The sequence below is a fragment of the Tripterygium wilfordii genome, chromosome 1 (assembly GCF_013401445.1).
Source record: "Tripterygium wilfordii isolate XIE 37 chromosome 1, ASM1340144v1, whole genome shotgun sequence".
NCBI lineage: Eukaryota > Viridiplantae > Streptophyta > Magnoliopsida > Celastrales > Celastraceae > Tripterygium > Tripterygium wilfordii.
Genome location: NC_052232.1, coordinates 8,057,462 through 8,073,542, shown reverse-complemented (window position 1 = coordinate 8,073,542; position 16,081 = coordinate 8,057,462). Strand labels below are relative to the sequence as shown.

General features: G+C 37.5%; 2 protein-coding genes across 3 annotated transcripts; one reads left to right on the top strand and one right to left on the bottom strand.

The window, feature by feature from the left end:
• Positions 1-5,144: 5,144 nt before the first annotated feature.
• Positions 5,145-8,961, top strand: LOC120000209 (O-fucosyltransferase 20-like). Its single transcript, XM_038848165.1, has 6 exons — positions 5,145-6,027; positions 6,273-6,441; positions 6,896-6,985; positions 7,409-7,692; positions 7,819-8,077; positions 8,294-8,961. Exons 1-6 carry the CDS (start codon positions 5,333-5,335, stop codon positions 8,528-8,530), a joined length of 1,734 nt encoding a protein of 577 aa, XP_038704093.1. The 5' UTR covers positions 5,145-5,332; the 3' UTR covers positions 8,531-8,961.
• Positions 8,962-9,988: 1,027 nt separating this feature from the next.
• LOC120000197 (sister chromatid cohesion 1 protein 3-like) lies at positions 9,989-15,865 on the bottom strand. Of its 2 annotated transcripts, XR_005468588.1 has the most exons (14): positions 15,587-15,865; positions 14,213-14,474; positions 14,040-14,136; positions 13,868-13,929; positions 13,353-13,783; positions 13,148-13,259; positions 12,934-13,070; positions 12,302-12,840; positions 11,762-11,801; positions 11,582-11,627; positions 11,315-11,450; positions 10,960-11,098; positions 10,632-10,751; positions 9,989-10,484 (listed from the first exon to the last, which is right to left on the bottom strand). XR_005468588.1 is itself a non-coding variant. In XM_038848150.1 (13 exons), the coding sequence occupies exons 1-12, from the start codon at positions 15,708-15,710 to the stop codon at positions 11,003-11,005; spliced, it is 2,082 nt and encodes a 693-aa protein (XP_038704078.1). In that variant the 5' UTR covers positions 15,711-15,865; the 3' UTR covers positions 9,989-10,751; positions 10,960-11,002. The 2 variants fall into 2 exon arrangements, 1 of the variants encoding a protein (XP_038704078.1); XM_038848150.1 differs by having other exon boundaries at positions 9,989-10,751.
• Between the last annotated feature and the right edge of the window lie 216 nt (positions 15,866-16,081).

The window sequence follows — 16,081 nt, the reverse complement described above, 5'->3', positions numbered from 1 at the left end:
TGACGCAAGTGGGCTTGATTTCATTAGTCAAGTAGCTTTCTTCTTTTCATTCATTTTTTGATTGGGCTGGGCGCCCGAGGAAGAAGGTGGATCGGGGAAAGCATAGCAGAAAAGGCATGCACAGGGGACATCATCCATTAGAAAGAAGAATTCTAAACTTTTAAACTCATTTTCAAGTGGATGAGAATCGTTTGTTTGAGAGAAATCATATTACATCTAATCCTCTTTAAAAAAAAGGTAAAAAATAATTATATAAAATTGAAATGATTTAAATATTATAAAAAATAAAAATGGACCTTTGAAGGATAAATTTTTTGGAGTGAACCTAGATGTCTAATAATTTTAAAAGTGGTATTAATATGTCATTTTTCATTTTTATTTTTAACGCAATTATGGGCCTAAATGGGCCGGTAAAGAATTGGGTCAGTTCTGCAAACCAACTTAAGTAGTCCAATCGGCAATAACACAAAAAAAGAAGGTGAAGCCCAATATCGTTTTCGAATCTCCCTCGAGACTCTTGATTAGTCGATTTGACGGCCAGCCAGCTGGCTGTATGGGCCCATCTTGGTCACATGTCCTGGACCTGATATTGGGCCTAGAAAAGATGGATAAGAACCTAAAACGTCATGGCCCATGGGCCCTCATTAACAAATTAGACAAAATAGGGTGAATTGCATACTAGAATTTCCAACAAAATGTGCATGTCTTGATACAATGATGAGAATCCCACATCGGAAGGAGGTAGATTTGGAGTCTACCTTATAAGGGAGGTAGATTTGATACAATGATGGGCCCTCATCATTGGTGCTTTCATTGAGAGTGCACTTGCCTGCGTTCAGGCCCTTGGATTGATACTATCGAAGGCGGGCCTATCCCAGAGCCCATCCCTTGTCGAGTTGGGTTAGCAGACAATAGGCCAAATCCATTGTGGATGGGTTGCAAAAGAGAAAAAGGCATAAAAAAAAAAAAAGTCGTTCAACCAAAGAGGAAAAAGGCATAAAAAAAAAAAAAAGTCGTTCAACCAAAGAGGAGGATGAGGATTGTCGGAAGATGGTGGATTTGGAGTCTAACTTATAAGGGATGACAAACCTCCTATTGTCACTTGAGTTTTCAATAGAGAGTTAGACCCAAACTTATGATGTTAGAATTGGGCCCCATCCGTGGGCGGGTATTCATCATACAACCAACACATGGCTGGTGATTGATGATGAGCCCAGGAAGAGCAAATAACATGCATGGGATGTTTAATTTGAGGCATTTTAGATATCCGATATGAGTCTAAACGTGGACCATCAAGCCTACACACGTAGAAATTTTTCATTTGACGACAAGATAAGTTATGTCAAAACTTAGTGCATGGCCATAAAAATATTGCTCACAGTAAAAATCAAACTCATAAGTCAGAACCTCCCAAGTCATCACACTATTCATGCTAATTATTATATATATATATGCATCACAACTATTAGCTTTGTGTGTATGTGTGTGAAGTATCTTACCATTTAAGTTTGAAGAGAGCTACTATATATGGTTTTCTTGTGATGATATAAGCCACTTTAATCATAACCGACCACCCTCCATTAGATATACATAAGTAGCTAATGATTATGAGAAGTTACTTAGCTTAGATTACTAGATCATTTCATCGAGAGAGAGAGAGAGGTCACTTTCTCTTTTTCTGAACAATTATAATGACTGTGAATGTACACAAAACACAGTATCATGGTATATATCTTGAGTGAAAAAGTCTTAATTTCCCACAAAAAATTTAAAAAAAAATGCTAATTTTAGGAATCCCATTAAAATTCTAATTTGTAGTACTGTATTTGTGTTTAAACACACTTATATGTAGATTTCATGACATATGAAGCAAGACCCAGATGTTTTTTTTTTTTTTTCACAAATAATGCAAAAAATACATTTTTTTGGGAAATAAACAAGTTGCTCAAAACATTGAAAGAGCCAAAGAGACAGGACAGGATTGCTTGACTTGAAGGGATCAAAAACTACCAAAATTTAACGTAATTGATTTTGAGAGGACACAAGTTAATTAATGCACATGGGATTCAGACAATAACTCACATGACACAAACATTGCATGGGCCTTTGTTGTCTTTATCGATCTTTTTTTTACATATATCCTTTATCAATTTTCAATTGGCTAAAAATAATCTCTCAAAAGGTATTGTACTTGTTACTATACATGGGTCTTCCCATGTGTATGCAAAATGTTGAACAATTGATGACCCACTCGCATGTTCATGGTGCTCAACTTAATTATACGTCCAGCTCAAACATTTCCAGCTATACCTGTCTCATCATTGGCATTACTCAAAACAAAACCTAGCTCTCAAATCTACACACACACACACATTGTCCAACAAATTCGATACAATCCCTTTTTTTTTTTTGGTCCTCTGTGTGTGTGTATAATGTAACATGACTTGCTAATTCTAAACCTTCACGATAGCCTATAATTACTGGTTATCTCTTTAAATTTAGGACGTAAAGAAACGGCAGAGATTGGGAGTTCGATTTTTAATTGACGCATATATTTTCATGCAAGTGATTTGCGCTGGGTCACCGCCTAACTAATATATTGGGCAAGTTTGCGCATGTCTAGTCTGGCCCGAATTTAAACTCAGTTGGCTGTCCAACTCCAAGGAGCACGCATGCTGAGTTATTTTTGGTACCAAGAAACCTATTAGTTCTATCTTTCAATAATTTTAGTCAGACACTCAATTAATTATTAGATGTTTTAGATTAATATAATCTAGATCTCCAAAATGATTTTTTTTTTAATGTAATTAGTGACAGAACTAACGGTTGCAACTTGCAACTATCGCATTACTAAATCTCCCTTAACGGTAAAAACATTAAATGAAACTCTTTTTTTTAAAGAAAAAATCATAAGCGAAATCTATAATTTAGTTGGATCAGCATGTGAGAGGCTGAAACTCTAACGGTAAAATTATATATACATGTTTTAAAAAATGCATGTATTTTTTTTTATATATATATGTATATATATGGTTTTATCTTATGTTATTTGTATTTGACAATTGCATTAACATCAAATCATTTTGTAAAGGAAAATGCTCGAAACTCCCCATTAATGTAAGGTGTTGGATGTTAAGTCTGTCCGTATAAATGTGTTTTTAATCAATGACTATTTTAATGTCATATAAATTTAGGAATATTTTGGGGTGACATTTTAGGATGTAGCATTTTCCTTTTGTTAATTAATCAATTCGTCATATATACTCTCTGTTTCCTTCTTCGTTTATATTTTTCAACTCCTCAATGTGACAAGGTTAACTGCTTTTTTTATTAACCGGGAAGGTCCCCGTCCAATGGCCACTTTGTGATCCATGGGTCATTTTAAACTCAGGCTTCACCGTCACGGTCCTCTCTACAATGATTGAAGCTTTAGATCAAGCCAAAACCCGTGCATATAAGGTGGCCGAAGCCCTCTAGAAGTGGGTTGCAAGGCTCACGGAACCAGGGAACCTCTGAGAAATATCCCAATTGATTTCAAACTCCCGACATCAGAAACCAAGCTATCGCCCAGCTGTTGACATTGTTAACTACCCTAGTTCCTCTATTGTATATATATTAATATATATTTGCAAATACTTGTTAGCTTTAATAAATTATTGTCTTTATGTTCTGGTGGGAAATTTCTGTATATGCAAACTTGACAACCCAAATTTAAACTCATAAATCAAATGTTCAAAAGGGTAATATGGTGAAAAGTTAGGTTTTACACACTATCATACTTAATATGATGCCAAAAAATGAATCACATTACAACTTGCATTATTTGCACATAGATAGCAATAATTAGTCTTCGGATTGACATGAACGTCAAGTAATGGCTAAGAGATGGCCTACTAATAGCACCTAAGAGATCATAATGTCATATGTATACATACATATGACATTATATGTGTATACATACATATATATAATTATGAAGTTGTTAAGATGGGTTTGATAGTGATTAAAGCCTTCATAACGTGCATTAATTTTAAGACAGCTAAAAATATTTTAGATGGCCTCAAATTATGCAATCTAATTTAACCTTTTATGTAACAATTAAATTATTAATTTTTATTAGTAAATACAATTTTTATATAGAAAAAAAATCCAAGTTGAGTGCTGTAGTTGTAGTTGGGACTCACTAGTCAACTACAATTATAATTGAAAACCTTACTTTTTGTCACTAAAAAAAAATCCATTTTGATCATTTTCAAGCAATTTATTGATGAAACACCCAATTAAAACTAGCAAAACACATCATTCTCATAATACCAATTAAACTAATAATGTTCTACATAATGTTTTCGGCGATAGCTTAGTTAGTTATCTTTCTAGATTTAATGCATACAGTGTCCGAGGTCGGGAGTTCAAATCAACTTAAATATTTCTTTGTGAAATCTTGGTTCTTGGACTTGTCCCTCTTTCAGGCCTCTTCCCTCATAGGCTTTAGCCCAATCTTATTTGTTGCCAACGTGGTGTAAACTATTTTGGCGTTCAGAAATTTATGCCCACTCAATTTTTCGGGTGAATAACATATTCGAGTGTAAAAAAAATTTGTTTGGTGGAACATACCCAATAAAACATTTTTGTATGGGCAATGGGTGTTTCAAGTTTACAAGTCACTCTTCATAATGGCCCCAGCCCTATCCCAATCCGATCACCCTGCCTTAATAAACTAAGACTTGAATTATTCCACATGTCAATAATACTGTAATTGATTTTTGATTTTTGCTTCCAATTGGAGAAGTAGCATACAAGGGAAGGAACAAGAAAGTGGATTTGGACATTTGTCATACGTGGCATCATTCCTCGGACAGAGGACTCCGATGGACCCCCTTGCACACCAAAAGCTGATAAGTCAACATGGCAAATGACGAGAGGTCGTTTTATGCCATGTGGAAAAAGTGCCAGCGTGGATAATGAGTGGAGTCCAGTTGGCAAGAAAATTATTCGCACAGCCTGTCTGGGGAACTCACTGCGCAATGGCGGCACGTCACATGGACTCTGATATGAATTTTGTTTTTGTCTTTTATTTTCAATAAAAGAATTTAAATAAAGCAAAGCCATTGACGGAGAGTGGTAAATAACTAAGAAGTCGCTCCCACTGAATAAACGCGTATGGAGAGTCGAGACCTCAGAAATTGCATTCCCGCCGCCTGTTAATCTCTGTCTCTCTCCGTGTTTCACTTAAATATCATACTCTCTCTCTCTTTCAAACTTCAGCAAAAGAATCCAAAGTGAAAGACAAGCTCTAGCTTTCTCAAGAAGAAAAATTAGTAATTTAGTAATAATGGCGAAATACAAGAAGCAGCAATCTTATATCTCAGTCCCATCTCAGATAATCAACTCTTTGACATCTTCTTCCCTTCAATCTCTCCTTGAATCACCAAAGAAGTCATCAAAGAATGGCAACAACAAGTTTTTTGGCATCGGGTCGTACAAAAGCCCAAGACTTTGGTTCTTTACCCTCTTTTTCTTTGGTCTTTTTGGTATGCTAAGGTGTGGGATCAAGCTTGATCCTTTGATCCCTTTTTCTCCATACCCATGTTTCACAACCCAATCACAAGTCTCAAATTCAAATGGGTACTCAAAGCCACGGGCAGAACACGGTGAGAAAGAGGAGTTTTTGACCTCCAATGGGTTTGCGAAATCAGAGGTGGGTATTGCCCCAGACAGTGGAAAGAGTGATTCAAAATCTTTGATCTCAAATAGGTATGCGGAAAAGTCAGGTAAGGATGAAGCGAGTGAGTTTTGGAGGCAGCCAGATGGGATGGGGTACAAGCCTTGCTTGGATTTCAGTAGGGAGTATAGGAGAGATAGTCAAGGGATTGTCAAGGACAGGAGAAAGTATCTACTGGTGGTGGTTTCTGGAGGAATGAATCAGCAGAGGAATCAGATTGTTGATGCCGTGGTCATTGCTAGGATCCTTGGTGCTGCATTGGTTGTTCCCATCTTGCAAGTCAATGTCGTTTGGGGCGATGAAAGGTAACGGAAGATGCGGCTACCATTTGCCTCTTTCTGTTCAAAGATTACTTTCTGATTTACAATTCCCTTCGTCAATCAAATTTCGCTGTGAATTGGTACTGGATTCCACTGTTTTAATGAGTTTATGCTATGTGACTTAGCAGATGTGTATGTTTATTCTGTTTGTTAGACATCTGTACGGTTATTCTTGAGTGCATTCCCCAGAAGATTGAATATTCTTTCTTCTGCTTATTTGGTGGTTGCAGTGAATTTTCTGATATATTTGATTTGGAGCACTTTAAGAGAGTTCTGACCAATGATGTGCGGATAGTTTCATCGTTGCCTTCTACATATATAATGACACGGCCAGTCGAGGAGAAACGCACTCCACTTCATGTCTCCCCTCAATGGATTCGTGCTCGTTATCTTAAGCGGGTAAGACATGGTGCTCAACTTGTTCTATAGATAGCTGCTTTGGCTTGTTTTTAGTTGCTGCTTGTATGTAGAAATGCAGACTACATTAGGATATCAACCTCTGAAGAAAGTATCTTTGCAATGTCTTACCTAATTGTGTCGATATCCACAATTTTAGTGCTATATGTCTGATTAATTGCCTAGAATATCGTAAGTAAAGTTTCAATTTGTTATGGGATGTTTTGTTTGAATGGAATATTTAGTTATATGTGGAATTTACTATCTCAAAACTAATGACCAATTCATGGTGGATCTGATTCTTAAAGCAACCAATTGTCATTTTTGGACTTCATGTTAATATGTTTATTTCCTCATTATATGGAAGTTACCCAAACTTGGCTACTTCAAGAAGAATTGATACAGTTGATGCCAAGCGGAGCAATGGCATTAATTGTGTCTATTTTTGGCATTGCAGCTTAACAGGGAAGGTGTTCTGCTCTTACGAGGTCTGGACTCGAGGCTCTCTACAGACCTCCCTTCGGATCTTCAAAAGCTACGATGCAAGGTATTGGCGATGTTAATTTCTCATTTTCTTCATATATTTATCATTTTGGTTTCTAATTTCATGTTAGCCATATCAATGGACTCTGTCTTCCAAAATGTGGAAGTTAGATTTTTTTTTGGAAAGTTGTTGGTCCTTTTCGAATTGATATACTCATACTAGAAATTTTCTGTGCAATCTAGCTGCCCCTTTGCGGTTTTTTTTTTTTGTCCTGCAAGTGAATAATTTCTAGTGTTGCATTATTACTTCCAAATTGTCTCCAGTCTTTTTTCTAAAGAGTGTCGAACTAATATCTGACATATTGTAAAGAGTGCGTGAATCTCCTACATTTTTTTGCATCTGAGATTTTGGTCTAATTTTTATGTTCTGAATTATTGTGAAGTTGTAAATATAGTAGATTCTAATTTCTGCTTTGTTTTGCATTAGGTTGCTTTTCATGCATTGAGATTTGCTCCCAAAATCTTGGAGCTTGGCAACAAGCTTGCAGAGAGAATGCATAGTAAAGGACCGTACCTTGCTCTTCACTTACGGATGGAGAAAGATGTGTGGGTGAGGACTGGTTGCCTTCCTGGTTTGGGTGACAAGTATGATGAGATGATAAACGATGAGAGGAAACAACGGCCTGAGCTCCTAACTGCAAGATCGAATATGACCTACCATGACAGGAAGCTTGCTGGTCTCTGCCCCTTGAATGCATTGGAAGTAACCAGGTAAGAATAAACATCAAAGATATGCGAATTCACTCTGAATATTTATCTTGCAATTGCTGGCTTAGATGCCTATGCTTCTCCGATATATTACTTGTAACGGACTGATCACTTTGTTTCGTGATTCAGGCTCCTTAAAGCTCTAGGAGCTCCAAAAAATGCGAGAATATACTGGGCTGGAGGGCAACCATTGGGTGGCAAAGAAGCTTTACAACCATTAACCAAGGCATTCCCTCATTTTTACAATAAAGAAGGTATTGCTTTGCCTGGTGAACTCGAACCTTTTGCAAACAGCGCTTCCTCTATGGCTGCCATTGATTATATAGTTTCCGAGAACAGCAATGTTTTCATGCCATCTCATGGGGGAAATATGGGCCATGCACTTCAGGTAATGTTATATTCACCTGTCAATACTTTACTATTGTTATCAAGGAAGTGTCTGCTGTGCAATTCTTTTAGTTATTAGTAGAGGTTTACAAGTATGAGATAATGCTTGACAAGCTAAGACAATCCTCTTTTTTTTCCCCGGTTTCCTCTTTCCTCTTTTTCCTCTCTCTCTGCTGCAAATGCTCGAAACTCAAAACATTTTTTGCTGGCTCTACAGGGACAGAGAGCCTATGCAGGGCACAAAAAGTATATAACCCCAAACAAAAGACAGATGCTCCATCATTTCCTGAATACTTCTCTCCCCGAGGACCAGTTTAACACGATCATAAAGGACTTACACCGTGAGTCCTTGGGGCAGCTAGAACTTAGGACTAGCAAAGCTGGAAGGGATGTTACAAAGTACCCAGTCCCAGAATGTATGTGCAACAATTCACGCAGTCATTCTGTCTTGTGATTGAATTCTGAAGTGTTTGCACCGCAATGATGACATCGAAAGAGATTGCCACATCAGAACAATTGATATTCCTTAGTTTCAGGAAACCTGAGCATTTTTGAACAACTCGACAACAATGAGCCCTGGTGATGTCTCTTTGGACTGCCATTTTGAAGGCTCAGTATGGTGAGTATGCTCCTCTATCTGCAAGCCTCCTTGCAATTTATATACAAGCAGAACACCACATAAGTTCTAGCATTCTTTGATTCTTTATGGGATATTTTTCCTTTTAAGGCCCTTTTTTTGGGATACAGAATATCATTCTTTGTACTACATCTCCGAGTCTGAAATCCATACATGTAAATTCTATATAAATAATGCAATACCATTGATGATCAATACAAGTGTTGCCGGCTCTTTGTAAGGCATACTGCTGTGACTCTTTAGCTCCATGAACAAGCTTTTATTTGTTGTTTGAATTACTCTAATATTGATCTTTGACCATGCAAAATGAGCTAATTTAATCAAAAAAAAATCCCTGCACTTATATTAAGCTGATAGAACTCAGTGTCTGAATATGAGTATCTGAAGTAGTTGTCGATTGTTACCCGTTCATTTCATGCCTTCTAATGAGTTCTGCAGGCAAAGCTTCCAATATCAAGTCGCCAGAGCTGGTCAGTGGTCAGGGAGAATGCACATTGATTTCTTGTCTATCTAACATATGGTAGTAGGATATGGGAGTCTATAGAACTGATGCAATGCAATCAGTTGCCTGTTGACTGCAATCATATGTGCAGCAGTTAGATTTATTTGAATGCTCCATGCCTCTGTGCTCATTTGAATTATTTAATACAACAACAAAACCACTAAAATCACTAAAACAGAAATCCAACAGAAATCGTAGTTTTAAATGTATCTCATAAGGGGTAAGGTCATTTACCCTCTCCTCCTAAGAGGTCATCACTTCGAGTTTGAAGATACTAGTGACTGAAAGTCAGTACAAACGAAGTTAGGTTGGATTAGAGAATAGTGCTTCACACGAGAGATGTCCAAAATCGTGCTGGATGTAGCCGTACAGAGAGACGAAACAAAAATGAGAAGCTCAGAAGCAGATAGAACTGAAACAAGAAGATTATGGGCGAGTGAGAGGTGTGTGATTTTAAATCTTACAAGTCATGTTTGAGTTGTTGTTTAGAACAATTTTCCATTCCTTTTCTGCTATGGTTAATATCTTACAATTAGTTTTTGAAGGGTTTGCTTCAGTCTGTTAATTGATCCAAAGATGAAAGTTTTGGTAGCTAGTTGGCAGCAGTAAACTGAAAACAACACTGCTTTGATGTGTTGATGTATTCAAGATATATTTGTGGGTAGTGTTCAAATTTTCCATTGTCCTAAAGGCTAAATTTAGCTTGTGAAATTAGCATTTGGTTTTTAACTATTCCTTCAATTGATATTTTCTTCTTGTATACTCATAAATACTGCTGCAAGAATTGGTCTTATTATGATCACACCATGGGTTGACACTTGAAAGCAATTTTCTGTGAACTTCCAGGTTTGTAATTCACATTTTATTTCGTCTTTTTTGGTTACAGATTGTGTGAGGGCTGAGCCTGTTATATACAAGAAGCTCGAAACATCCGTAGATGATGTGGCACTTGTCCGAGCTTGCGTTGGACAGGCCAACCTGGAGAAATCCGCAGCACTCTTGGAGATCAGACTCAAGGTTCAAGCTCACTGGAGTTCCAACACTGATACGTTGGGAGAACAATGCTGCCAAAGGTCGTCTTCAAGACTATGAACTCATGAAGCACACCTTGCATGATTCAGTACAAAATGTGACCCCAAACTCCCATTCTCCAAGATGTATAAGTATATACCGATGTCAAAAGGTCCATATAAAGTGCATGATGAGTGACCTCAAATTCAATACCATCATCTGCATAATATGTAGCATTTGCTTGGCATCCTGAGAAATCTGAAAAGTTTTTCATTTAAAACATTTGGACTAAATAAAATTTTCAGTTGACTATGATCTTTATTTTTCTTATTCAAGCGTCATAAAATGAGGAAAATATTTTTAAAAAGCTGATTTTCCGTTAAACAAATGGAGCATTAATATCACCTCTAACAACCCAAAATTACAGTGGCTTCAGACCACCATCTTTAGCAGCAGATCTCTAGCTGAAGTACTGAACAAACCCAATTGCCTCTCACATCATGTATCCCCTTCCAAGATAAATAACTGTGAAAAAAGAAGACAAAAGAAGTGATTTAGCCCGACATAAAACACGCATGCAATCATCATAATCAAGAGAAATTAGTTGGTATCTACAATCTAAGTTGGTTACAGAAGGTCTGTAACTGGTCATGAAAAGCTAAGTAAGGGAAATTACAAGATGCTTAAGTAAGAGTTTTGACTGAATGCTCAATAGTTACACTTACATCCTTACCTATATATACAAGAACTGTACAGAACTTTTCGGATAAGCAATCTCACGGATCAGTCTTCGGTGGTGATTTTAATGTCAAAGTAATGTCACCATAAGGTTCTTCTTGCAATACATCAACAACTTGCTTATTTTTCAAGACCTGGATTTGACCACCAAAAAGTGTGTATATAACCAGAAATTTCATTTGTAACAGCAAACCAGAATCGTAACATGCATTTGATTTAAGAACCATAAGCAATCTCATAATATGAAAAGATGATATATTCATCCAAGCTAATTCATGTGACTGAGTTCATTCAAAAAGTGAACCAAAATCATGAACAGGATAGTGGCATGGAAACTCTTAAACGCTTACCAACGTTTCATAAAACATTCGAGCACACAACTTTCGGGTTCTTCCTTCTAAAATCTTGTTCAGACTGAGATCCCCAGGGGTGTCTTCCAACATCGGATTACTAGGTGAATGTCTTTCCAGGTATTGAAACACAGCCCTGCATGTCATCAACAACGTAGAAAAGGTGAACTGACGTAGAAAAGGTGAACTGGCCCTGGAGATAATGAAAGATCACTCTAAAGGCAAATTTACTACATTTTACTAAAGAGTGTCGAAGACAGAATTTACCTTGTCCTCGGTAATAAATCATCCCCCAATTGAGTTTCTTGGGACCCTGCCACAGGCATAAATATATTATCAAGCATACAGTAAGAATATGAAGAGAATCAAAAGATCATAGATTCGATCTCTTTCTAATCTCATGAAAGGGAATAAGAGACTTGCATCCACAATCACAACGCAGCTTACCTGGTGGTATATTGTAGTCGGCTTCCAGAAAATAAAGTTCCTAAAACAACGCAGTTGATTGATCAGAATCTAATATAGTCTTCAACTAGTTCAAACCACAAGGGAAGACAAAAACCTGATAAAAGTGTCCTGTGCCTTGGGTAATTCAAGCTTATGATAAAGTGATAACTCAGTGTCCAAAATATGTGCATGCATAGGAAGATAAAAGCCAAAAACAATACAACAATCAGATATAAAGTGCATCAATGTATGCAATTGATAACCTCAATGTCAATTAGGTGAAATATAAGATGAATTATGAAAAGTACGAGAGCATGCACAATCAACATGAGGCAGCATGCAAAAGGATAAAGTAGCAAATAGATTCTAATTGTAACTAAAGCAGGGGGGCCTACTTGGTGAAATAGGGTTTGCATAGCAGATAAGGTGGTTGGAATAAAAAGCTTTGTTGTGTTGTAGTCAAACTGAGACGATTACACTGATCAATAGTCTGGCTGTAAACTGTGAAAATAGGTGTGTATTAATTTTGTAAGAGCTTACATTGGCTTCTGCAGAATTCATTGTTTCAGGAATATCTGAAAGCCCTGTGCTCTCCACACCCAGACCCTCCACCACGAATGTCCTTGGTGTTTCAGGCTCGGAGCCATAATTTCCAGTGGATGCAGCTACACTTGGTGTGGGAGGCATTCCACTCCTAGGAATTGTTTCGGCCAGGGGCATCGATTCCAATCCCGAATTGTTTGAAGGGGTGGGAGTGGAGTCAACGTTTCTAAAAGGAAATGGCACATATGCATCCTTAGGAAATAGGTCGTCTCCACCAATGTGGCCATCAAAATCTCGCATAAGCTCAATATCCCTATCCATCTCTGGGACGAAAGGAGGACTAGGTTCTCGGTCTCGGGTAGCTTCAGTCACGAGCCCAGCAGATAGCACAACCCTTGGCTCTGTTGTAGCTTCAGCTCCACGAGCAGGAGAGTTTGGGACACTAGGCTCTGGGATGGTCTCCTCCTCAAGCAGCAAATGGGGCCTCGAAGAAAAATTTTCCTTGCTGAAAATATTGCATATATCTGTGCACAACCCTACAATGCAATAAGAGGCACAAGATGTTGTTATGGATTCAGTCATAAAGAGACAATAGCTATATAAAATCTTTAAAAGGCATACTTACTCACCAGTAACTAAAGGATCATTGAAAACTTCTTCTTTTCTCAATATATTCTTCTTCTTCCATATATCCAAAGCAGAGCAAGGGCTTTCCCGCTTCTTCCGTAACAGATCACTGGAGTCTTCAAGCGTCTTCTTCAAGAACCTGCAATGTAATTTTCAGCATCAAAAGGTGGAACCATGACAAACAATACCCCCACATAAACCATACGACTGAAATACCTATTTGACAACACTATGGTCTCATCAAAGAAAAATTTTCTTTTCCTCCGCCTCAGCTGCGGCTGTCGAGCAGGTGGAGTTGATCGAATGGCAAAATCAACAGGCATGTTTCCTAAAACACACAAAACAAAACAAAATTTAATGAAGACGAAATTGGGCCTTGGTTACTCTTGCATAGCCAAAATGAAGCATAGCTATTACCCACCAACTGAAACGTGAGCTTCAAAAATCTCAGGAGCCTGCAGGGAAGCAGCAGATGTAGTTGGTTCCGAACACTGCTGAGATGGTAAAGACTGCCCTCTTGAAGGTATCATATCATGCATAATTGGAGAGAGAGTTTCATTTTCATTTCTGATATCACCTGAAGATCTGTTTTCCATGGCCACTACATTTCCTTCGTCTGCATACATTTGAGGTAGGCTTTCTCCATCGAAACTGTGGACAGTATCACGCAGGACTTCAATATCAGGAAAATTTTGAGGAGAACCATCACCAATAACCCTTGCATTAAGAATTTCAGTCTGATTGATTGGACCAGGGTCTTGAACATCCTGAGTAGCGCTATGTTCCTTAGAAAGATTCCTTGGATCTAGATCTTGAAATCCCATACTACCATTCACTGGAGAAAAAGTGGGCCTGTTAATGCAAAGAGAACAAAAGTCATACAGAATCCTCAAATCAAAAAAATGTGAAATCACAATGGGACGTATTTCTGGATACCCCTCCGTTGTGCCAATGCCTGTATGACCCTCTTCCGGAAATGTTGCATCCATCATCATATCCTGCAAGGAACAAGAAGTTATACTTGGTGATGCAAATCCAATAACATGTAAGAAAAGAACAAATGAAAAAGAAGTTAAAATTTAGACATTGAATATTAACAAAGAATAACCTCGTCAAAAGAAATAACAATATAAGGATTTATTCCAGCAGGAATTTGATCCATAAGAGTGATGTCCTCCTGACTCTTAATATGACTGTCCGGATACCTGAGAATAAAATTCAGGTTTCAACCAAAAAATTCAGAAGTGGAACGCATGTAGCAAGTTTAATTGTATCGGTTACCCCTCAGTAAGTATGTCATCATCCAAATTCACACAATCAAGATCAAAGGTATCTGGCAAGGTGATGGACTGAATGGGTGCCTGCCTTGCATCCTCTGGCAAATTAACGTCTATGGAAGAGAAGGCCTTTCTCAACGCACTCACAATTACATTGCAGTCCTGGTAAAGGTAATCAACTTTCTTTGAATATATGCGAACAACACCAAAAAGAAGGTGACCAGACATTCTCAGCGCGATAGGGACTTCCGGGAACATGATTTTATCTAAAATATACATTCAAACAAATATGGTCAATCAATTATCACTATGGAAATTGTATGCTTAATTGCATATGATTATCTGCAGATGAAGACATTGTTGAAGATGAGAACAATCACCAAAATAATACTAGTGCTAGACAATGGCTTTACATTGCCAGCACACAGAGAAGGAGCAGACGTAGATAATGTCCAATACCACCATTGGCCAACCCCAGCACACACTGGTATCATTTCCTTTTACTTACTCGTATATTTATAAAACAACCATCCAAAACAATGGCATCAACTAACTCCTTTTTATACAAAAAGCAGCAAAAAACAAAGATCTCATTGTAACTACAGTAGCACGTTTTAACATATGAAAGTCGTGTCCTTCTTGAGAACCTTCTATATCATTGTAGAACAGCATTATCTCCACCAGCACACACTCTCTACAAGTAGTACATTATGTAGTTTGAGAACATTTTTAACAATTTATTGTGCTTTCACATCTTTATCACTATGCATACAAAATTTTAGTTGCTAGAAGGAATCTACACCTTTAAAAATTACTTCAATTTCTGTCTTAGTGTTTCAACATAAATAAAAGCAAATTGAAGTGAACATGGACTAGACAAATATAAGAACTTTCAGCTTAACATTACCTTAACCTATTACACAGTTCCCCAATCACCATCACACACAGATATAGACAGTATCAAGCTGGACAGTGTACAACGTAGATTAATTGCGGCATATTTTGAAGAAAAACAATCAATCAAAGTCCTACAACTCAATCATATACATGTTGTTTTCAAAAAAAAAATGCTTTAATAATATAAAAAAGTTAAATCCTTTTTACTTGGGCTCTTCTTCAGATACAACCTAAAACCCCAGAATCCATACCCAAGACAAACCTTGCAGGACAACAACCCAAACTTAAAGAAAAAATAGCAAGAATATGTCTTTTTTGTCCAAAAAGAAACCCAATTGATCCCCGTTAGAAGAACTAACCAAAAACCATAATAATCAAAACTGCGATTGGTGGACAAAGAAACATATGAGCAAAGACGAAACCTTTAAAAACATAGAACAATAACAGAAATTCCCCAAAAATTAAGTGGAGAAGGACATACCGACGGTGGAGCTAATATCGGTGGAGGTATAATGGGACTTCTTGAGACGGTGCTGCACGTGCGCCGCACACCAAACCGTCGCCAGCGGCCCCTTTCGGCCCAAAAAGGTTTGTGAATAGAACATTCCTGCCCCTGCTGTACTTCGAATTACTGCTTAAATTATATAAATTAGAGAGAAGAAAGAAACGGAGGGAGATGATTCAGCAGAGACAGATTGAGGAGGAGTCGTGTATCGGAAGATTGGCAAGGGAAGGAAGAGGCGCGGGAAACGAGAAGAAGCGCCAAACAGTGAAACTTTTGGCCCGTTCTTCTCCCATTTCACATAAATGGGCGTCATAGTGGACGATATTTACGGTGGATGCCATTTGTTTTCTTTTTCTTTTGTTTAAAAAATAATAATAATTATGTATAGATTTTTTCTAAAAAAAAGGATTTATTATGCTCCAAACAATAATTTGTTCATAAATCGAAATTCAAATTATTAATATCAAATAA

Bases quoted from the DNA above. Each gene is read 5' to 3' on its own strand.
- LOC120000197 (XM_038848150.1), bottom strand. From the start codon at position 15,710: ATGTTCTATTCACAAACCTTTTTGGGCCGAAAGGGGCCGCTGGCGACG. The intron at 13,930-14,039 runs GTTATTCTTTGT...TGTTCCTTGCAG, and splicing joins TTGTTATTTCTTTTGACGAG to GATATGATGATGGATGCAAC. The intron at 12,841-12,933 runs GTGAGTAAGTAT...ATTGCATTGTAG, and splicing joins CAATGATCCTTTAGTTACTG to GGTTGTGCACAGATATATGC.
- LOC120000209 (XM_038848165.1), top strand. From the start codon at position 5,333: ATGGCGAAATACAAGAAGCAGCAATCTTATATCTCAGTCCCATCTCAG. The intron at 6,028-6,272 runs GTAACGGAAGAT...TGGTGGTTGCAG, and splicing joins GTCGTTTGGGGCGATGAAAG to TGAATTTTCTGATATATTTG. The intron at 6,442-6,895 runs GTAAGACATGGT...TTGGCATTGCAG, and splicing joins GTGCTCGTTATCTTAAGCGG to CTTAACAGGGAAGGTGTTCT.